Source organism: Oncorhynchus kisutch, linkage group LG6 (assembly GCF_002021735.2).
Source record: "Oncorhynchus kisutch isolate 150728-3 linkage group LG6, Okis_V2, whole genome shotgun sequence".
Lineage (NCBI taxonomy): Eukaryota > Metazoa > Chordata > Actinopteri > Salmoniformes > Salmonidae > Oncorhynchus > Oncorhynchus kisutch.
In genome coordinates this window covers 80,143,370-80,166,662 of record NC_034179.2, presented here as the reverse complement: position 1 = coordinate 80,166,662, position 23,293 = coordinate 80,143,370, and the positions used below count along the sequence as shown (strand labels likewise).

General features: G+C 42.5%; 1 protein-coding gene and 1 pseudogene across 1 annotated transcript; both read right to left on the bottom strand.

The window, feature by feature from the left end:
- Positions 1 to 412: 412 nt before the first annotated feature.
- LOC109879638 (chromobox protein homolog 2-like) lies at positions 413 to 7,000 on the bottom strand. Its single transcript, XM_020471803.2, has 5 exons — positions 6,714 to 7,000; positions 6,583 to 6,626; positions 5,207 to 5,272; positions 4,342 to 4,411; positions 413 to 4,244 (listed from the first exon to the last, which is right to left on the bottom strand). The coding sequence occupies exons 1-5, from the start codon at positions 6,783 to 6,785 to the stop codon at positions 2,814 to 2,816; spliced, it is 1,683 nt and encodes a 560-aa protein (XP_020327392.2). The 5' UTR covers positions 6,786 to 7,000; the 3' UTR covers positions 413 to 2,813.
- Positions 7,001 to 13,116: 6,116 nt separating this feature from the next.
- Positions 13,117 to 22,938, bottom strand: LOC109879635 (ectonucleotide pyrophosphatase/phosphodiesterase family member 7 pseudogene; annotated as a pseudogene).
- Between the last annotated feature and the right edge of the window lie 355 nt (positions 22,939 to 23,293).

The following is a 23,293-nucleotide window of genomic DNA, read 5'->3' as shown; positions in this document are numbered from 1 at the left end:
GAATATGTGCTTTTTAAATGGAACAGTAAGTCTCACAACCCCGTGAGTGCGACCCCTCTTTACATTGGTGAACCCATCCATCTGTTACACCTACAGGGGAAGAAACATAGTACGCCATTCTGAATGGGCCTTGTTTGAAATGCAACAGCAGCATCTAGTGACTGAATGAATAACTACATTATATTCAGGAGGCTCCTGCAAAGAGTATTTTTGCAAAGTATTTTTGTAACACACACTCGCACATACACGTACCTAATAATTTAATTCAAACTCCTATTGGCTATTTAAATTCAGCAGAATTTTTAATGCTAAGGCAAATTAACAGAAAATGTATGACTTGGGTTGGCATTATGCGTTGAGGGTTAAGGGGCACCCCCAACATGATCAGTGAAAACAGAAATGATTACCAGACTTAAGAAAGTACTATTTATTAAAGGTTAATATCACGACAACATGCACAATACAAAGATTGGTGACATTGTCCTATCCTGAAGACCTCGTTTAAATAAATAGTTTGAAGAATACAGCCTTCAGTTGAAATGGTTAGTATATCAAAAGAAGATTACAAATGTGTAAAGACCACAGCCCAACAATTGTCTTTTCTTGTATGTATTCACTCCCTTGCATCACAGTTTGAGAAATGGAGCGAGGAAAACATAAAACCACTGTTACAGGAGTCCGTAGCCTGGCTCCAGCTAATGTCAAATGTGAGATACAACTGGATTGCTTTGATAATTGTAAGTACCCCATCCTCCCATAAATTGTCAAATGTCATTAACATTTAAGAAACCTGGATGAGGGTCATTTCTCACCTATCAAGGCACAATGCCTTGTCTTCCTTCAAGGTTCTGATTAATCATGTCAGTAATGTTTGCATATGAACATATTTGAGAGAACATTTTTCCAAATCCAGGGTCCAGATAGCCTCAAATAGTGTTTATGGCAAATAGAAACCATCAACACAAACAGCTGAATACAAGCACTTAAAACAACCTAAGTGGTTTCTGGTCCTAGTCTAGTCAATTTGACCGTAAAGCTGTTAGTATTGTAAATCTAGTCTTGTCAATGCCTGGACATGTCTGGACAATGCCTAGCTACTCTGATCTGTATGAGAGGTAAATCACACTCAAATGTTGTGTCTCCAGAATTCTCACTAAAAACATATATTGTTGTATTTGTTTAAACAATACACTACCACATAGGTTACATCATGACACAACTGCACTTTCAAACACGGTGCATCTGCGTGGCAAGATTTAAACAAGTAGAGAGCAATGATTACCACTTCTGTGTATAATTAACAGATGCACTAGAATAACCATCCTTCTCTGCAAACCTGACACGTTGGCTCTCTTTGGGGTAACGCCTTTGTTGATTCATTTTAGTAAAACATTTAAAGCATGGTCTGCAGAGTACGATTAGAGTGGGGAGTTCAGTTGAAGTGGTGTAGCTAAACTCCTCTCTAGGGAGCAGAAAGACAGTAGACGGTGGTTTCTTTTCAGTTACATCAGATAAACACATTTTTCTTTTGTGGGTAGCAGAGCCTAACTCCTGATCCCATGCAGCCGAGTAAAATGAGATTGTGGTGTGTGTATGTATGCACACTGCATGTAACAAAGGAAAATATCTAGCATTTCATCGGCCTACACTTTGAACACCAGCTGCTAAACACTCAATCTGGTATTTTTTTTGTGGTCAAGGAAAAACAATATCAGGCAGTTAGTTCATTGTTGGGTTTCCTTTGCCTCCACCCTTCCTACAGTGGTGAAATCCCTTGCCCTCAGCACTCATAAAGGCACAAAGAGGCACCTCACGGGGAACTGTGGCTGGGGCAGGGGAGGAGTCACGTCAGGTGTGCTGTCCATCATCCTGCCATATCTATACCGACAATTATTCACTGGGCTCGTCCATAATAATCACCAGTTTTGACAGGAGTACACCCGCCAGTGAATGCTCTAGTGGGGTTATGGGGGCACAGACCTGAAGGGAGAGGAGTTACCTCGGCCAGTAACCGGTCTTATCTGAGCACTAGGGGGAGAACAGAGATAGTGTATCTTCTTCCCTCGTACTCCAGCCTGGGTGGAATACTTCACTGATAAGAATGACTGCACTGAGGAATTAAATGTATTTTCAACTGATGAGAACTTGGTCCTCACCGCAACACCGGGTTTGCCTTGCAAACTTCTTTGTTAATGTTATAGCTTCAAGAGCTCTTCCAGTAATTACAACATTTTCAAATCGGAAAATGTTGCCTAAGGAAATGTTGCTATTATTTGTCCTTTCATTGGAATTTTACACTTCATATAAGACTACAGTGCTTTACACTAATGTGAATTGGCAAATTGATTGTAATGGTCATAACATCTTATACTCAAGGGAGAAAAAAACAGTACTCACAAGAATATTGAATACAAAACGAGAGCTGGATTAAACTAGAGGTAGCTACATTACAATGACATCCCTAAGAGTTGCATTACTACTTTGTAATCAAACAAGCTACCAATCTAGTTTACACCTGGCCCTGAATAGTTCCCTTAAGACAAAGCTTCTCTCCAGTTGATTAGCTTGTTTTGTTGCATGTGTACAATATATCAAAAGTACATTGTTTTACTAACAGAGCAAAACAAAAGAGTAAGAGTAAGTCTGCAGATTTCAGAGTAAAACACTGTAGAGAAGGGGAAACTTCGCATCACTGCAGTAAACTTATGTGCATTAACACTGCTAACTTATCTACTTCATTCAATACCCCACTTAAGGCGTCTGCTGTCTACTTTGAAGCCCCTTTGCTAGGCAGCTCAATTACCGGTGTTCAGTCAATAATTATGTATGTTGAAGAAGCCCACACTGGTTGGGGACTCCTTGACTGTGACAGTGACAAGGTTGGCAGTGACGTCAGTAACAAACACATGCTCGATCAGGCTGTGAGTGGGCTTCCAGTCCTGGCCGGTCTGGACTGAGATGGACAAGTCCTGACTGTTACTTGGGTAGGGGGAATCCTGGTCAGAGTCTGAGGTGCTCTCCTCACCGGTGCTCATCTCACTCAGGAGGACCTTGGCCTGTTTGCCACTGTCTTTGGAGGCAGATCTCTCCCGCTTGCCCAGGATGTCTCTGGCCTCTGTGGAGGTGTTCTGGACAATGCTCTTCTCAACCCTCCCTTGCGCCCTTGTTGTAGTCAGCCTCTCTGCCGTGAAACCCACTTCACTGGTCTCCTCAGCTTTGACCTTATCAACTCCAGGATGGTTCTTTCTGGGCTGTTGTCCACCAGGCGTGGCAGGACTCTGTACAGGATTTTGCTCTTGACCATACTGACCAACTGTGTTTTTCCGTGCTGGGTTGGCGGTGCTTCGCAGGTTGGACACTGGCGCGGTGCCATTGCCTGGGGTACCATTGCCCTGTGTTGATTTGTTCACACTCTGCAGGTTTAGTGCCTGAAGGCTTGCAGCTTGGTTGGCAGGGCCTTTAGGAGTGGAGAAGGGGGAAGCAGGTTTGTTATTGGGTACCTGCTGCAGTGGTGTTTGCCCAGGGGCATCTGGTTTCTTCTGCCCGTTGTGGGAACCCAGCTGTGGCTGAAAAGCTCCTTGTGGGTTGCCATTGCTGGTTGAGAGTTTGGAGTTATGCAAATTCAACACGGCTACTCCAGATTTGCTTGCAGTCGTTTTTAAGTCCAAACCTGCTCCACTGTCCACATCAGAGACTGACAGTTTGAAGTCAGAAGCTTGACTCTTGCTCTGGTTGGATCTCTGGTTGAAAGAGAGAGAAGCTGAGGTATTTGACCGGCCAGAGCCTGCAGTGTTCATGGAGTTTTTAGTAGTCCCACCCTGGGCCAGGGAACATCTGCCCTGGACACTCAGAGGGCCTCTGCTGTTCAACCCCATGAAGGTGAAGCTGGCTGGGTGAAAGGGTTTCTTGATTCCACCTCGGAGGTCTGCAGGGGAGTCTTTGGCAACTGTCTTTATAATCTTGCGCTGGCCCTTGTTCTGTTGAATGGCCTTCATTTCTGCAGGCAGTGCTTTCCTGCCTCGCTTCTTCCTCGGGGGCTCCGGCTTAGCCACAACAATCTGTGCTTTCTTCTGAGGGACAGGGTGGAGCTCCCGTGTTCTGGGACCCGGCTTTGCCTTTCTATCATTGTTATCATCGTCATCGTCATCCGATGAGGAGGAAGAGGAAGAAGATGACGAGGATGAGCCAGACGAAGATGACGATGATGAAGAACTGCTTGACTTTGACACTTCAGGCACAGTTTCCTGAAATGAGGAAGAGAGAAGTCATATTACATTATATTTATGACATTTTGGTTGAAAATACTTTTCAATATTTGTAAAGGTCTTGTTGAAAGCATACCACTACTTTTCGAGGTCTCCCCCTCGGCCTTTTCCCTCTCTTGCAGATCAGAATTTCCTTTTCTTGTTCACTGTAAAAACAAAATATAGGAAACAGTCTTCAGCAGTAGTTATGGTAGAAGTAGCGCAGGAGTCAAGGATACAAACCGAGCACTGTTGAGTGTTTTGGAAACCATCGGAGGAGAGGGTATTCTATCACTAAACATATACACTGTGATCCAATACTTGTAGCCTTCTTCTTGACAGAGACATATGGACTGTGTGTTCATGGCGAGACAGAATTTTTTTTACAAGTAACATCTTGTGAAGTATTGTCTGGGTTTGCAATGCCCAATGCTGGGCAAAAACAAATCAGGGGTTGCAATACAAATCCCCAGATGCTCATCTGAAAACATTAGATACGCTTTCACTTTTGGAAATTCGGTTCCTGTTTTTGTTCTACCCCCTCATTTCCTGCTGTATATGCGTTTAAATCATTGTTATCCTTCTACAAATGTATGTTTGCAAAGGAAAGTATACATTTGAAATGAAATATTTTCCCTGCTTCAGTTTTAAGATTAACTGGCACTTATGACTCCTTTTATTTTACAAATGCATTATTTTATCCCTTACCAATACAAAATAATGTATTTTTATATCAAATGTATATTGAACAGAACGACCATCAAATAAAACTTGAAAGGTTGGGAAAACCTAAACTCATATCGATGTGTTTACAGCCTGAAAACACAGATTGTATGCCTATCTGTGGGCTCCACATTGGCTTGAATGGGGCACTATTAACCCCTGCTGGAGCATTTCAGAGGGCATTGTTTGGATATAGTGGATAGCTCACTCAGTGAGTTCCTGGGCAAATAGAAACTCACCTCTTGTTAAATGCAGCCAATAATCTTGGGTCAAGGATGTTCGCTTGGGGCTCCCAGCTATTGTGCCTGAAGCAAAAGGAAAATATGTCCATCAAAATACTCAAATCACTTAAAATGTCCACATTGCAGTACTTCTTGGTAAAAGTTGATGATACAAATTAGTCAATGCACTGATTGGACCATAGTGTACCACTAATGAAATTTAGGCCTAGTGTAACCTAACCTAGTGACTAGAGACCTAGCATAACCTATACCTTAGTGACTGTGTAGAGATAAGAGGCCTGGTGTAACCTAACATAGTGATTAGAGAAAGGAGGCCTAGTGTAACCTAGTGTAGAGATATGAGGCATATGCAAAGAGCTGTGAGTGGGAGGGTTAACCACATAGCAAAGGGGGAAGATAAGGAGAGAAGTTTATTTAAAGCCAAGTATGTAGGATCTGCCACCTTCACAGGAATCAGAGAATCTCAGGAGGGCCAATATTGAGTTAATGTAGAAAAAGATTGCGAATTGGCATGCACATTATAATTTCCACCAGCCACGTCTTACTTGTTTATATCACAACAAGTAAATAACTGACCGAGTCGATGGCGCTGGCAGAATCCGAGAGCAACGTGAGGATGTGGGTTAAGAACTGGGTGTGAGTGACAGGCAGAATGCCCATTGATGATGGGATTAATAGCAACAATGAAACAGAAAGGACAAGGGAAAAGGGCAACTGTGACAAGGACGCGCTGGCAGCTGGAGAGCTCGAAAGGGGGGGAAAGACTGATTTACGAAGATTCTATGTATACTACCGAGACACGTTAGGCAATAAATAAACTATATCACATACATTTAAACAACTAATCACAAAAATTAGGCAAGTGTACCAACTGGACACCGTATTTTGTGGGATGTGTGAGAGACTCGGCATACGTTTCCCAACACAAACTTCTACCAACTCCTGCTTGTAATTTATTTATCAATAAAGCTAGATTGATAAACCATTAACTTGAGCTCCAGTAAGCGAGTGATCAAATAGGAGTTTCTATAGTCTAGTTTGTGTGGCCTAATTACTAAGATAATGTCAAATAGACAAACCAGCAGATATTGAATACGAGAAACCAAAACGATCTGTTTGTTTTGCATAACTAACTAGGTTAATTTCCAAACCTTAAAACCAACAACAATAATAATAATAATAATAATAATAGTAGTAGCAGGAGGAGGTAAGCGTAAACCCATAATTTCTCGTTTTCACGTGCAGCATGTTTTCGAGCAAATTTAGGTAATTTATGAATCCTTTTACTACAACAGTGAAGCAAAAAGCGACACGTTGTTGTTGTTTTCATTGTTTGAGGCTGCACTCGCAGCTGCAGCACCACTTGTACTTACTTGGATGACCATCCCCTCCACTTTACAAGAAACTCTAACTTCCCCTGCGAAAATAGAGAAGGGAAATGTTACCAAACTGTGGGCAGAAAATATTTTGGGATATGAGAAAATTATATTTTACAACATCTAACCTTTCTTAGTCGTTTGTTCAGGATGCATTCAGCGTCGAAAACCTGTTCTCCTACGGCGCTCAATTCCTCCATGTTCGCTGTTGCCTACTCTAGTATTTTATGAAAAGAATGGAAAAGAGGGCGGAAAGAAAACGCATTCTCGAAGCTTGTCCCTTGGCAGATACCGTCCCTGTTAACATCACACCTCGACGTGTGACCAATCAAATCGTTTTCACATAATGTGGTAAAAAATGGTCTATTATATTGACAAGATAATCGAGTGACCGCTCACGCAATGGAACTACATGTCCTCAAAGATGGAAGGCAGGAGGGAGGAGGCCAGATCAGGTGAGAACATTCTAGCCAATGAAAGGACAGATACGTGTCTGAACAACAATATAACATAGTTTTTTTGTTTCCGAAATGTCACGTACGTCCACATATCAGCGAATTTCTAACATAACCATTATGAAACTTATAACAGATCAAATAAGCCTCATGTAACAAATGAGCAATTACATTTTTTGTTGACCAAATTGGACACTCTCTCATTGACCTCCATGCAAAAATGCCTCACTTCGTGGCCTGTTTGGTGGACAGATTTTGGGCGGAGTAAACTCTCTCCCTCCCCTCTTCCTCTCTGTTGTGGTTTATTGAGCACCACAGTGGCAGCGTCATAATACCCATAAAACCTAGCGGTCCAACAGGGAAATGGTTCCAATAATTTTTCCATCATTCATTTTTCCCATAGTGGATTTTAGAAACACTTAAAAATAAGGGCTGTACTCCGTGTAGGCTTACCCTGGCGTGACATTTTGATAACCATATAAACCTCTCGGGCAAGGTGACTTTTATAAATATATTCGGCTCCGTTTACGCTCAGATTCGAAAATGCTAGTTAGCATCATGCACTACTACATGCAAGCTCCTGCACGTCATCTCTAGCTGACACCTTGTCTAACAGAAGTTTAGCCAATTTATTCATTACTACATTTAGCCAACATTAGATGGTAAGAATCTCTGGATTAACTTTTACCCTGATTTGACAGTCTCGTCCAGATCATCATGGCATTTGTAGCCAATTATCATTTCATTTTTGGGGGGTAAATACAGGCGAATATATTGATAAAAGTCACCTTGTCCAAGAGAGATTTACATGGTTATCAAAATGTCACGCCAGGGTAAGCCTACACAAAACATGGCCCTTATTTTAAGTGTTACTAAAAATCCCTATGGGAAAAATGAAGGGTGGAAAAATGATTGGACCCATTTCCCTGTTTGACCGCTAGGTTTTATGGGTATAATGACTCATACTGTGGTACTCTATTGAATATTTCCCGGGAAATATGTTACTGAAAGCCTTGTATGAAAAATAAAACAGTTGCTTATCCCCCCCCCCCCCCCTTAACCAATATCTTTTCTATTATTTAAAATGGAAGGCCTTTAGTCAGTCCTGTTACTTTATTGTAATTGTATTACTCTTCTGGTAATGTTCACTAGCATAATGATGACCTGTAATGATAGTTTACATTATAATTAAAAAAGTTAAAATGGAGATTTATGTAATTTCCTATTAACTTAGATAATTATCTTGTCACGTGTTGTATTTCCAACATATTTTTTTTAAACAATTAGTAATCCCCATGTTAAATCCAGTTATGTCATCAAATGACAATACATATCAAATATATCTGTAAGGTCATGTCAAGAAATACAGTACTGTGCAAAAGTTTTAGGTAGGTGTGAAGAAATGCTGTAAAGTAAGAATGCTTTCAAAAGTAGACATGTTAATAGATCATATTTATCAATTAACAAAATTCAAAGTGAGTGAACAGAAGAAAAATCCAAATCAAATCCATATTTGGTGTGACCACCCTTTGCCTTCAAAACAGCATCAATTCTTCTCGGTACACTTGCACAAAGTCAGGGATTTTGTAGACATAGTCAGGTGTATGATTAAACAATTATACCAAACAGGTGCTAATGATCATCAATTCAATATGTAGGTTGAAACACAATCATTAACTGAAACAGAAACAGCTGTGTTGGAGGAATACAACTCTGGGAGGAACGGCCATGTTCAGCTAACCAGGTGAGGTTGCTGAAGACAGTTTACTGTTAAAAGTCATACACCATGGCAAGACTGAGCACAGCAACAAGACACAAGGTATTTATACTACATCAGCAAGGTCTCTCCCAGGCAGACAGGGGTTTTCAGATGTGCTGTCCAAGCTCTTTTGAAGAACACAAAGAAATGGGCAAGGTTGAGGACTGTAGATGCAGTGGTTGACCAAGGAAACTTACTGTAGCAGATGAAAGACACATCATGCTTACTTCCCTTCGCAATCGGAAGATATCCAGCAGTGCCATCAGCCCAGAATTGGCAGAAAAGTGGGACCCTAGTGCACCCACCTACTGTCTGGTCAAAAGTGGCCTTCATGGAAGACTAGCAGCCAAAAAGCCATTCCTCCAATGTGGAAACCAGGCCAAGTGACTCAACTATGCACGAAAACACAGGAACTGGGGTGCAGAAAAATGGCAGCAGGTGCTCTGGACAAAATTTGAAATATTTGGCTGTAGCAGAAGGCAGTTTGTTTGCTGAAGGGCTGGAGAGCGGTACACAAATGAGTGTCTGCAGGCAACAGTGAAGGATGGTGGAGATTTCTTGTAAGTTTGGAGCTTCATTTCTGCAAATGGAGTTGGAGATTTGGTCAGAATTAATGGTCTCCTCAATGCTGAGAAGTACAGGCAGATACTTATCCATCATGCAAAGGCATCAGGGAGGCATCTGATTGTCCCAAAATCTATTCTGCAGCATGACAACAACCCCAAACACACAGTTCTTAACAGCTTTCACTATCTTCAGCGTGAAGGAGTTCTGGAAGTGACGGTATGGCCCCCACATAGCCCTGATCTCAACATTGAGTCTGTCTGGGATTACATGAAGAGCGAGAAGCACCTGAGGCTCCCTAAATACACAGAACTGTGGTTAGTTCTCCAAGACGTTTGGGCCAACCTACCTGCCAAGTTCCTTCAAACTGTCTGCATGTGTATCTAGTAGAATTTATGCTGTTTTGAAGAGAATGGGTGGTCACACCAAATATTCATTTGCTGTAGATGTTTCTTCTGTTCAGTCACTTTGCATTTAGTTAATTGATAAAAAAATGTGAAAGCATTCTTACTTTACAGCATTTTCACACCTGCCTAAAACTTTGGCACAGTGTTAATGTACAGGATATTTTCCCTAAACAAAGGACCTATTCAGACTCTTGAAAGGTATTTCCATTCCTTTATTTATACAGAAACTTATAGGTCCACTCACTCACTGCAGAGTCAGTATCCTGCTGACTACAATCAGCAACAGGACGTGAACAGATTGAGATCAATCTGGAGCTCAGCCAGCATGCAAATCAGTCTCTGTCCCTAATTGACAGCCCATATCTACCCTGACCATCAAGTGTATTAACAGACAGATCACTTGACTTTTCCTTTTTATTCTTTACCCCTGACAGATTGTTTCCACCGCTCGACTTGTTCAGTTTGTTTACCTGTCTCTAGGAATTACACCTTAACTATAGAAAGCTTCCAATCAGTCCATTATTGTCTTGAGTTATGGCAGAGGAAGAAACCGTGACAGTAGCGGAGAGACTGGCGGAATCCAACATTGGCAGTAAACAAAAGAAATGAAGCATTTAAAGCAATGTTGTTTGCAACTCTGTACTTGCCAGTGGGCAAATATCTGTCTGCTTGTTTATTTTAATACTGTATGTTTGAGGTATCAGTTGCCCTTTAACCACTAGGAGAATGATACCTATCTGAGCCTGTATCTGTGGTTAGTCAAATTCTACTTTTTTCACTTATTACATTACATTTTCACTTATTACATGCTTAGGTACATTGCACACATTTCTGTAATTCCAATTCCCATTGATTTGTATACATATTCAGACATGCATACCTTCATACCTTCTATCATTTTTCTCCTTCTTGAATACATTAAACCACACAACCACTATGAAGACCACAAGAAATCCAGCCACTGCTGCCAATCCAACAAAGATATTTGATTTTATGTCCTGACAGAGGTCTGAAATACGAGACGTAATGCAAATGTAATGTCATTTGATTTGTGTACATGGATGTCAATGACAGACATAAATCAAATTTTTATTCAATTTTGTCATTTGTGTTTCATATTTGTACATTCTATATACATTGCGTTAGACAATAGATTACTTTGGCTGTGTAATGAAGGAGCAGGTGTAACACACTTTTTGGGTCATTAGCCTGATATAAACTTACCCTCTGTGGCAGAGACCAGCATGTGTTTTGTGGCATCCAGGTGGCCATCATTGGGATCAGGCTTGATGCCCAGTATGTGACACATCAAGGGGTATATGTTCACTGTCTCAAAGGGGCCCACCTCCAGGTTCTTTTGGAACGCCGGCCCCACAGCCCTGAAGATGGGATTCATGTCCATTTCTTCGTTGTCAAAGCCATGCTCCCCCACGTTGAACTGCACTGGGAGGAACTGTAGAGACAAAGAGCCAAGAAGAGTCAGGGTGATCAAATCTGTGTGAGTTCATTTAGAGTAGGAGAGGTGAGTGATCAGAATGTTGCAATTCATATTGATCATCATAATGGGAAGCCTGAAGTCCAACTTGTCTTTCTATGATGCACTTTCAACTGGACAGCAGAGGGAGATGTTGACTAACTGAAGGAAAGGGTTGCTTGAGCAACCATTACATCTGCTCAGTGCTTATAAGAACCGAAACGGGAGAATTTCCCTGTTCTCCATTATTAGACACATACTGTTAAAAGGACTGTTAATCAGGTTAAGTGGGAATCCTTTCATAAACTAAGGAGGCCTAAACATCACATAGTTCCTTTGGTCATTCAGGACAACTACTTTGATCATGAAATGGATATTACGATGGATTGTATGAACAGCAAGCGATACAGTTATACGGACACTTTTTATCTTCCCTTTGTTCACAGAAAATACACTGATATATTTAGATACACAGGAAGAAGGCAGGGTAATTACCATAGATATTATGTAACCCTTCTCTGAACATGCATAACATTTGCTTTGATAAAACTGAGAGGAGAATCTTTTGAAATGTCTAAATAAAGGGTCCGTAAACAGGAGACACAAGAGGGTCAAATACCCTGAACTTATGTATTTTGATAATTAGACTTTACACTGAAGATCAACTGACCTCTACCACATACCCTCACTGGAACCACAGCCTTCAATGAGTTTATATGCGTTCAGGTGTAATCACTTCCTCTGATGGGTTACTGTCAGTATAGCATTTGAAGACATTTATTATTGAGCTATTTCTGTTTTACAGTATGTTGATGTGTAGTGGCCATCTCTTGTATACAAAAATGAGAATCACATTTTTTTATGATTTAGTATCACTCAATGGAGTGATGTAGCACTTTCAGTGGTAAAGTTGCAGGCAGCAGGGTTTTTTTTTTTTAACCTTTATTTTACTAGGCAAGTCAGTTAAGAACAAATTCTTATTTTCAATGACGGCCTAGGAACAGTGGGTTAACTGCCTGTTCAGGGGCAGAACGACAGATTTTGTACCTTGTCAGCTCGGGGATTTGAACTTGCAACCTTTCGGTTACTAGTCCAATGCTCTAACCACTAGGCTACCCTGCCGCCCCGATGTAAATGTAAATGCTAATGTCGAATTTTGTGGCATGAATATCTTCATGAAGCATTAGAGAGCTCTGCATGCCATCAGCCAAACCTGCATTATCCTGGGAAGGTGGTAATGCACTTGATTAAAATTGTGATGTATTAAGATTAGAGTTGAATTCCTTGTTTCCGGTCTAAAAGATTCCATTTTCTCCATCGCTACAAACCAAATTCACTTGGTAATTCCTTCAATATTTGTAGTCCATTGAAATATGGCATGTTATCAGAAATCACATAATGCATGCAGGGGGATGCATGAGGTTGTGCCAAACTGTACTGTATATTATAGAAGTTATAAAATATTCTAGATGCCTAAAGATATACTGTATAGGCTACATGGTTATTTTTAAACCAGCTTCTTTGCTCATACTTTGTTCACTGAGGCCAATCCTCTAATCAGTAATTCATATTAAAGCATGGAATTGGAAAGTCTACAACAATATGCATGTTTAGTCTCACAAAAGTAAAAGTATGCCTTCATTTCACTTTTTGTGTTCCTGAAATTGGTTCTGTGCGTGACGGAATCCCTTTAAAAAAACGTCTTAATTTGTTTAAGCGAACTACTATTACTAAATACTATAGAGACATGCTATGAACCCACCCCGTTAATGACATATCCAGGGTCAGAGAAGAGAATGATGGGTAGGATGCAGTTGTTATTAGCAAAGTAAAGGCGCTTGGGCATCTCCTCCTTCTTGAAGACATGAAGGTGAGGGTGCGCCCCCTTCAGGGCGTTGTAGACCTTATCCAGCATGCCTTCTTGGGAAGCAGCATCCCAGAGGGCCCAAAGTCCACCAGGTGAAAGGCTATGTCTCTGAAGGAGAATCCGGGGATCCTGGAAAGGGTGATCTCCTTCACCAAGCCGTTGCGGTACACATTGCTCATCCCATGGTCAGCGGTGATGATGATGTTGAGACTATCGGCAAGTCCGTTTTGTTCAGCCAAGCTGCGGATGTAGCCCACTGTTCTGTCCACCTGCTTGACCATCTCCCTCCGCTCAGGGGAATCAGGCCCGTATTTGTGGCCTGTGCCATCAGGCTCCACAAAATACAGTGACACAAAGTCCAGGTCCATCTCACTGAACCAGGTGCCCATCACCTTCTCTACGTTCTCTTGCCATTTTGTCTCGTTTTTGTAGTCATAAAACCGTGGTTCCACTTCCTTCACTGTCTGCTTCTCTCCCTGGTAGGTGGATTGCGTGCCAGGAAAGTGAAGAGAGCAAGCCCTCAGGCCCTGAATAGACAAAATGGGGATGAAGAGAGGTGTCACGCGCACACACACACACCGTCTTACACACACACAGTCTTACAAACACAGACACACACAGTCTTACATACAACACTCACATACACCGTACATGCATATATGCACAGACATTTAAATGGCTACCCAGACTATTTGCATTGACATAACATTTGATTTGTATTAATGTAAAGAAAATGCAGGAATGATTTAAGATGAAGGTGCATCTTAAATCATTCTGGGCTGTGATCCAGATGGGTAGAGTGCTGTTGTCCCACCACTCATTCTTAAACTGGGTAACATAGTAAGGCAGTTTCTCACTGGTGGTGATGTTGAACCACATGTTGTGGATCACCCCATGGTTTTCAATGTAGCGCCCCGAAAAGAGTCACTGTCAATCTCTCAATATTCAGTTTGCCACTTTCACATGACAAATTCTATCAACTTTATAGCCTGTGAGTGCCATGGCGCTTATTGGACAAGGTCTTATGACCAACACTGGAGATTAAAGGAATTTAATTTCAAGGAAGTTACATTTCTTTTAAACTGGCACTGATGATTCAAAAGTTAAAAATTAGAATTTCTGTCAAGGAAAATATAAATTCCTCCTTCAGCCTTCCCAACATAATCATCTTACTCAACTCTGAAAGCTGCTGGACCCTGGGACATTGAATTACAGTTAATTCCTTTTTTCCAGTTACATTCACAATTCTTATAAACTAAAATGGAATGATTTGTGATCCAATAATTGGAGAGAAAAAAGGACCACCATGACATGAACATGAACCTCCACAGAATCACTGCTCTCTTGGAGCCTGTAGAAAGGGTTGTGCCTGGGTATCGATCCACAGTAGGTACCTGTTAGGAGGGTGAAATGTGTGGGACTGGTGATGGTAAGGTGGGGTCACATATCTGGCCTTGACCCCGTCTTTGGCCATTGTGTCCAGATTCGGCGTGTCCACATCGCGGTCGTAGTCCCACCTGAAGCCATCGAAGGAGACGAGCAGTACTTTATGCTGTCCTTTGGTGCTGTATCTATCCAGTGGTACACCTGAAGAGGACGCGGCCAACAGGAGGCAGAGTCTCACTGTCCACAACATAGTCTCAGCTCTGTGTCGTACCCACTGTCACTTTACTCCGATCCTTGGGTTTGCAGGCTGTTGCTATACACCCACTCCAGCACCTCACGGTTAAAGCCTTAAAGCCCCTCCCCTTCCCATTACACCTGAGCACATTTCCCTTCCCTGTGCCAGCAGCATGTGATCAAAGTTTCATCTTATCTGATCATATAGTATCTAGTTGATTAGATGGATGTTTGCTCAGCGCATTTATGCATGGTGCTTGATTATGCTGTTATGTACTGTGTAATTACCATCCAATGTTTGTTCCTGTGCTTGTATATGAACTCTTTTATTGTGATTGCAAGATATTAAATCAGTTCCAGAATGTTGTCATCAAGACTGTCCACTTGGCTGTTATGTTCATGGATTTTGTCTGCCTGTCCGTCCATCCATTTTGTCTGCCCGTTAGTCTGTCCGTTTGTCCATCCGTCTTTCTGAGTTTCTAGTGAATAATTGACAAAGGGGAATGGCACGTATGGATTTCACCTTGAGTGTGGATGGTACATGATCGATCTGACGCCTAGAAAATTGAGAAGAAAATGAGAGGATGTACCTCTTCATCAGTGAACTCCAGTCTCTAGGGAAACCGTAACCTGGTAGTATTTACTATTTAGTTTAGTATTTTATTAGCATCCCCGTTAGCTACTGCTAATGCAGGTGCTACACTTCCTGGGGTCCAAACAAAACATAAAACATGACATAATACATAATGTAAATAGACAAGAACAGTACAAGGACAGAACTATCCTAATCTAATTGCAACCTTGCACCCTGATATCCTGATCTCACAGAACCAGGGTGTATACTAAGTAGCTGGTTAGAGGAGTTAGCCAGGTAACTTTCTATGGCAATGAATGTTTCAGAACTAACCTTCTCTGGGGAGGCTAATGCTGCGTTTAGATGGTACGAGGTAGACAGCAAACCAGATGTCATTGTTTTCAATGAGAGCATGACGGTATGCGTTGCTATGATGATTTCATTAAACAGACAGTTAGTAAACAACGCTACGGCAGACTGCTAAAGTCTGAACTTTGGCGGCAAGTCCCGTCTACCATGACGACGGACAGCATTCACCGCCAGGCTCAGCAGTATTTACCGTCATGCTCTCATTGAAAACAATGACATTTGGTTTGCCGTCGGGTTGTTGATGTCCTTGATGATCTTTTTGGGCTTCCTGTGACATCGGGTGCTGAAGGTGTCCTGGAGGGCAGGCAGTGTGCCCCCGGTGATGCGCTAGGCAGACCGCACCACCCTCTGGAGAACCCTGCGGTTGCGGTCGGCGCAGTTGCCTTATTCGGTGGTGATACTGCCCGACAGTATGCTCTCAGTTGTGTATCTGTAAAAGTTTGTGAGGGTCTTAGGGGCCAAGACAAATTTCTTCAGCCTCCTGAGGTTGAACAGGCGCTGTTGCGCCTTCTTCACCACACTGTCTGTGTGGGTGGACCATTTCAGATTGTCAGTGATGTGTATGCCGAGGAACTTGAAGCTTTTCACCTTCTCCACTGCTGTCCCGTCGATATGGATAGGGGAATGCTCCCTCTGCTGTTTCCTGAAGTCCACGATCAACTCCTTTGTTTTGTTGATGTTGAGGGAGAGGTTATTTTCCTGGCACCACTCCGCCAGGGCCCTCACCTCCTCCCTGTAGGCTGTCTCATCATTGTCGATAATCAAGCCTACTACTATTGTGTCCTCTGCAAACTTGATGATTGAGTTGGATGCGTGCGTGGCCACGCAGTTATGGGTGAACAGGGAGTACTGGAGAGGGCTGAGCACGCACCCTTGTGGGGACCCTGTGTTGAGGATCAGCAAAGTGGAGGTGTTGTGTCCTACCTTCACCTCCTGGCGGCCGCCCGTCAGGAAGTCCAGGACCCAGTTGCACAGGGTGGGGTTCAGGCCCAGGACCCTAAGCTTAATGATGAGCTTGGAGGGCACTATGGTGTTGAAGGCTGAGCTATAGTCAATGAACAGCATTCTTACACTCACTGTATTCCTCTTGTCCAGATGGGATAGGGCAGTGTGCAGTGCGATGGCGATTGCATCATCTGTGGATCTGTTGGGGAGGTATGCAAATTGAAGTGGGTCTAAGGGGTCAGATAAGCACTTCATGATGACAAAAGTGAGTGCTGTGGGGCAATAGTCATTTAGTTCAGTTACCTTTGCTTTTTTGGGTACAGGAGCAATGGTGGACATTTTGAAGCAAGTGGGGACAGCAGACTGGGATAGGGAGAGATTGAGTATGTCAGAAGACGGCATTAACGATAGGTGATTAAAGAAAGACGGCACTTCTAACAGCCTATTTCACATCATAACCTGCTGAATTTGCAAGATCACTTCATAATGATTTCAGAAAAAAACTGTGTGCCACTGACTGATTTTTCAGTATCATCTCAATGAAGAGTTCGACTAGCCATGTGTGGCTGCTGCAGGCTGCAACGAGACATGCATGCGCAGTTACAAGCCTGCTAGAGTTAGCGGCAGGCAGATGAGCAATATCCACCGTTGTAGTACGGATGAAGCCTGAGCTGGAATGTGGAGCGATCTGAAGCTAGTTCATTTCAGAAAAGCCTGGGTACATCTAGCTATGTACGTAGTATACCCCTCAGTTGTTCTGTAAACACCAGAGAGAATCCCACAACATCAGGAACCATCCGTGTTCTTGGTTCTTCCATTTGTATAGGCTGGGCATGTGATTCATAGATGCTACTTAATGCAAGGGAAACACATGGAAATGGAAATGCAATAATCACAAAAGTCGTTAGCTCCTGCTCAGTTCACCTGGCGTGAACAGAGCCACATATCATATCGTATGGAGTAGCATCGAAAGTATTTCTCCCACTACGTTCCCCTAACATAGACATATTCCTTTTAATAACTCACTCCTCAATGTGTTTTTAGCATCGGGCTAGTGCTAAATATCCTTTTAGATTTGGAATTTGCCACCATGACCATGGACAAACAAACAACCAACAAAACAAAACTATTGGCTGTGGCATCTGTCTTTCTAGCGCTTTACTTCAAATAATTGTACTGTATATCACTCACTGGTTTATGATGCTACTTTATCAATGTCCATCAAATTCCCTGACAAGCTAGCCCTTCAAATGGGTTCTTTCTTTTGTCCTTGGCGGGAGTTCAAGGGAAGTATCTAATCTTCACGGAGATAAGGGATAGCATTCTTCAGCTCTCATTTACCTCATTCATATTCAGTAGCTGTTTCATATTAACTCCATCCCTAGTCCAACGTCAGCAAGATTTGGTGGAGCATTTAGGACTGTTGAGACCAAGGGAGACTCTCAGTTCTCTGCCATGAGAACTTTATCAAAAAACACACACACTAAACTTCAGGGGCAGGGAAACTTTATATGACCCTCACAATTCTGTTTATAATTTCCACAGGGAATCTCTATTTTTGTATCTTGTGGAAAAGTTAATTATTTGTCTTTTGCATTCCCTGCTGCACATATAATACTATTGCACCACACATCTTCAATGCCCTTGGGGCGGCAGGGTAGCCTAGTGGTTAGAGCGTTGGACTAGTAACCGGAAGGCTGCAAGTTCAAACCCCGAGCTGAAAAGGTAGTTAACCCATTGTTCCTAGGCTGTCATTGAAAATAAGAATTTGTTCTTAACTGACTTGCCTGGTTAAATAAAAAAAACATAGAGATTACAACTAAACAATACAGCGAATCTCTCTCAAATTGTATGGATCTTATTTTCAGTCTGACCACCCATCTGGTAGTTGGAGCTCTCTATCTTCTATGAGAGATACAGTACACATGACATGTTATTGATTGAAACATTCCATTAGATCAAATGTGGTATTCCTTGTCATGAACTGACTTTGTTCAGTCTTTAACTGAACCATTTCCCCTAGGTTTCATTTCCAAGTACTCATCGATAAGGTTTAAATGACTAGCATGCTGTTTGTTTGAGCATGCACTGTTTGGTGGCTGATAATCATGGGGTCAAGTACAGGCCAATGTTCAGAGAGCCCACTCGCTGTGTTTTGAATTGTAAGTAAACAGACATTTGATGCATGAATAGCCCTCTATCAGGTTACACACAAATAAGCATTTAGCTCAGTATCCACTGTGCCAGACCGACGGCCACTACTATAATTGTGTTTATGGTTAATTCTGTTGAGATTGCATGTCACATTCATATAGCTCATGCTGATACAGTGTCAAATGTGGTTTCTGTATTCTAAACAATAGATTCATCACTTGTATGTTTTTGCATCTTGGATATTATTATGGTTTGGAGCAGGGGAGGAAGTGATGTTGAATGTCGGCTTTTTGCCCACTAATATAGCTTCAGTTAGTTCTCATACGTATTCCTCCCTGCCGGCATTGCTCAGCAACAGAGCCAGCATAGCAGACCCCCTCCCTGCCTCTCCTCCCTCTCCCTTGTCGATGTTTGGCACTATCTGATGGGGTGTGATCCACAGTGACCAGGCCCGCAGCAGCTAACAGCCTCTCTTGGTGTTGTCATGTCAAGGGGAGGCTTTGTTAAAATGGAGAAAAAATTCTCCAGAGGAGCCCCCACTGAAACAGGAAAATGGCAGAGGTGGTAAAGAGAGGGGACTCTTTCACACCTGTCAAACACCCTGGCCATAACAGAGGGACGCTGTTGGGAGGCCTTACACTCGGGTGCCTACAGTAACAGTACAGACTCACCATGGCCAGTTAACTGCCAAAGACAGCACGTTGCTCAGGTTCAGGAGGATGCTCGCACTCGAGGACTAGTCGCTCGGCTTTGATTTAATGTTTCATGCACGTTACACGTCCCACTCTGCCCGGGCTCTCGGCTGCTATTACTGTATTACTGTAATGTTACCGTTGTAGGGGTTGAAAGTACATGTCAGCACTTCATCAATCGGAATATATGCCCAAACTACAAGGCTATGACCTTCACTGTATGGTTATGCCATTGCATTGCATTAGCTGTTTGCTTGTTGTCAGTGCTTCATGACACTGATTTGATAACAATGAGATGATGATTTAAGGAAGGCCACATTCTGTTTGCCCTGAGCAGCGTTGTGCAGACCAGCAGTATATTGAGTTAGGATGGAACGATTCATCTGAGGACTGATGACCATTTCATGGATAAAGATGTATTGTGGATGAATTCTACTCATTGTGCTGGTAGTGTTTCAGATTAGATTTTTTCATTATTCTCTAAATGTCATTCTTTGAACTGTATATCTGCCATTGTCTGTACTTTGTGTTGCTACAGTGGGGCAAAAAAGTATTTAGTCAACCACCAATTGTGCAAGTTCTCCCACTTAAAAAGATGAGAGAGGCCTGTAATTTTCCTCATAGGTACACTTCAACAATGACAGACAAAGTGAGAAAAAAAATCCTGAAAATCACATTGTAGGATTTTAAATTAATTTATTTGAAAATTATGGTGGAAAATAAGTATTTGTCAATAACAAAAGTTTATCTCAAGACTTTGTTATATACCCTTTGTTGGCAATGACAGAGGTCAAACGTTTTCTGTAAGTCTTCACAAGGTTTTCACACACCATTGCTGGTATTTTGGCCCATTTCTCCATGCAGATCTCCTCTAGAGCAGTGATGTTTTGGGGCTGTTGCTGGGCAACACGGACTTTCAACTCCCTCCAAAGATTTTCTATGGGGTTGAGATCTGGAGACTGGCTAGGCCACTCCAGGACCTTGAAATGCTTCTTACGAAGCCACTCCTTCGTTACCCGGGCGGTGTGTTTGGGATCATTGTCATGCTGAAAGACCCAGCCACGTTTCATCTTTAATGCCCTTGCTGATGGAAGGAGGTTTTCACTCAAAATCTCACGATACATGGCCTCATTCATTCTTTCCTTTACACGGATCAGTCGTCCTGGTCCCTTTGCAGAAAAACAGCCCCAAAGCATGATGTTTCCACCCCCATGCTTCACAGTAGGTATGGTGTTCTTTGGATGCAACTCAGCATTCTTTGTCCTCCAAACACGACGAGTTGAGTTTTTACCAAAAAGTTATATTTTGGTTTCATCTGACAGGGGGACACGTCTGGCACTGCAGGATTTGAGTCCCTGGCGGTGTAGTGTGTTACTGATGGTAGGCTTTGTTACTTTGGTCCCAGCTCTCTGCAGGTCATTAACTAGGTCCCCCCGTGTGGTTCTGGGATTTCTGCTCACCGTTCTTGTGATCATTTTGACCCCACGGGGTGAGATCTTGCGTGGAGCCCCAGATCGAGGGAGATTATCAGTGGTCTTGTATGTCTTCCATTTCCTAATAATTGCTCCCACAGTTGGTTTCTTCAAACCAAGCCGCTTAACTATTGCAGATTCAGCCTTCCCAGCCTGGTGCAGGTCTACAATTTTGTTTCTGGTGTCCTTTGACAGCTCTTTGGTCTTGGCCATAGTGGAGTTTGGAGTGTGACTTTTTGAGGTTGTGGACAGGTGTCTTTAATACTGATAACAAGTTCAAACAGGTGCCATTAATACAGGTAACGAGTGGAGGACAAGAGGAGCCTCTTAAAGAAGAAGTTACAGGTCTGTGAGAGCCAGAAATCTTGCTTGTTTGTAGGTGACCAACTACTTATTTTCCACCATAATTTGCAAATAAATTCATTAAAAATCCTACAATGTGATTTTCTGGATTTTTTAAAATCATTTTGTCTGTCATACGTGAGGCCTCTCTCATCTTTTTAAGTGGGAGAACTTGCACAATTGGTGGCTGACTAAATACTCTTTTGCCCCACTGTATATGGGATATCATTAGCTGGTTATTTGTCCGTAGTGTATTAGCTTTGGGGAAGAATACACTTACACTTTTTATGGTTACTACATTAAATCAAATCAAATGTTATTTGTCACATACACATGGTTAGCAGATGTTAATGCGAGTGTAGATAAATGCTTGTGCTTCTAGTTCTGATCATGCAGTAATATCTAACAAGTAATCTCACCTAACAATTTCACAACAACTACCGTAATTTCTGGACTATTAAGCGCACCAACTGATAAAAAAAAAAAAATCATGTATTTTGTACATAAATAAGCCGCACATGTCTATAAACCGCAGGTGCCTACCGGTACATTGAAACAAATTAACTTTACACAGCCTTTAAACTAACACAGCTTGTAACAAAAATAAATAGGCTTTAACGAAATACGGCTTGTAACAAAAATAAATAGGCTTTAACGAAACACGGCTTGTAACAAAAATTAAACAGTAGCCTACCAATAAAGTCATTGGTCACTATCTTCCTCCTTCTGTGCACTGAAACCACTGAAGTCATCTCCTTCGGTGTCGGAGTTGAATAGCCTCAGAATTGCTTCATCTGATGTTGGATCGTTTTCATTGTCGCTCTAGTCACATTCATCCGGAGGCAAATTCCCCGCTGAACTTCCCTCAACAACACGGAGCAGTCCAGCCTTTCGAAACCCGTTGATGATAGTGGATTTTTTGACAATGCTCCACGCTGTCAGGACCCACTGGCAGACTTGACCATAAGTGGCTCTTCGCATGCGGCCCGTTTTAGTGAAGGATTTCTCCCCACTTGTCATCCAAGCCTCCCACTGAACACAGAGCGCCACCTTAAATGCACGATTTACACTGATGTCGAGTGGCTGCAAATACTTTGTTGTGCCCCCAGGAATCACAGCTGGAATTGAGTTTGTCCTCTTGATGGCTTCTTTCACAGAATCTGTTATGTGGGCCCTCATGCTGTCCAACACGAGCAATGCCTTGTTCTTGTGAAAGAATCCTCCCGGTCGCTTGCCGTAACACTCCGTATGCCATTCATGCATTAGGCCTTCCGTCATCCATCCTTTCTTGTTGACTTTCACAACAATTCCTCTCGGGAAGTTTTGTTTTGGCATCGTCATGCGTTTAAAAATCAACATCGGTGGAAGCTTTTCTCCCGATGCCGTGCAGCTCAGAACACAGGTGAAGTGCGTTTTTTCATGCCCAGTTGTTTTCAGCGTGACGGATGATTCGCCTTTCCTGTTGACAGTCCGAGTGAGAGGCAGGTCAAACGTCAGAGGAACCTCATCCATATTTATGATGTCGTGCGGGCCGATGGAATGCTCCTCTATCTTTGCATCAGTGAATTTGCGGAAGTTTAAAACTTTTTCCTCATAGTCGGGAGGGAGCTGCTGACACAGACTCGTCCGTACCCTGATGGACAGGCCTTTACGTCTCATACATCTTAGACACCACGATGGTCCACCTCTAAAATCCTCAAACTTCATTGCGGTGGCGATTGTTTTGGCTTTCAGTCGGATCTGCACAGTTGAAACACCTCGGCCGTCTGCTCTCTCTGTGTTGACCCAGTCTTCAAGCACATTTTCTAGTTCGGGCCATCTGCTTTTCTTCCCTCTGAAAGCTTTTGTTGTCTTTTTGCACTGAGTCAGTTCCTCACGCGGCTGTTTCCAACGTCTTATCATCGACTCATTAAGGCCAAGCTCCCGTGTAGCAGTTCTATTTCCTTTACCAACAGCCAGATCGATCGCCTTCAACTTGAAAGCTGCATCATATGCATTTCTCCGTGTCTTTGCC

What these genes read in the sequence shown, in the direction of transcription:
- LOC109879638 (XM_020471803.2), bottom strand. Translation starts at nt 6,785, where the DNA reads ATGGAGGAATTGAGCGCCGTAGGAGAACAGGTTTTCGACGCTGAATGC. An exon ending in TTGGCTGCATTTAACAAGAG is followed by an intron (nt 4,412 to 5,206) that starts GTGAGTTTCTAT and finishes TTGTTTTTACAG; the next exon opens with TGAACAAGAAAAGGAAATTC. An exon ending in GGAGACCTCGAAAAGTAGTG is followed by an intron (nt 4,245 to 4,341) that starts GTATGCTTTCAA and finishes TCCTCATTTCAG; the next exon opens with GAAACTGTGCCTGAAGTGTC.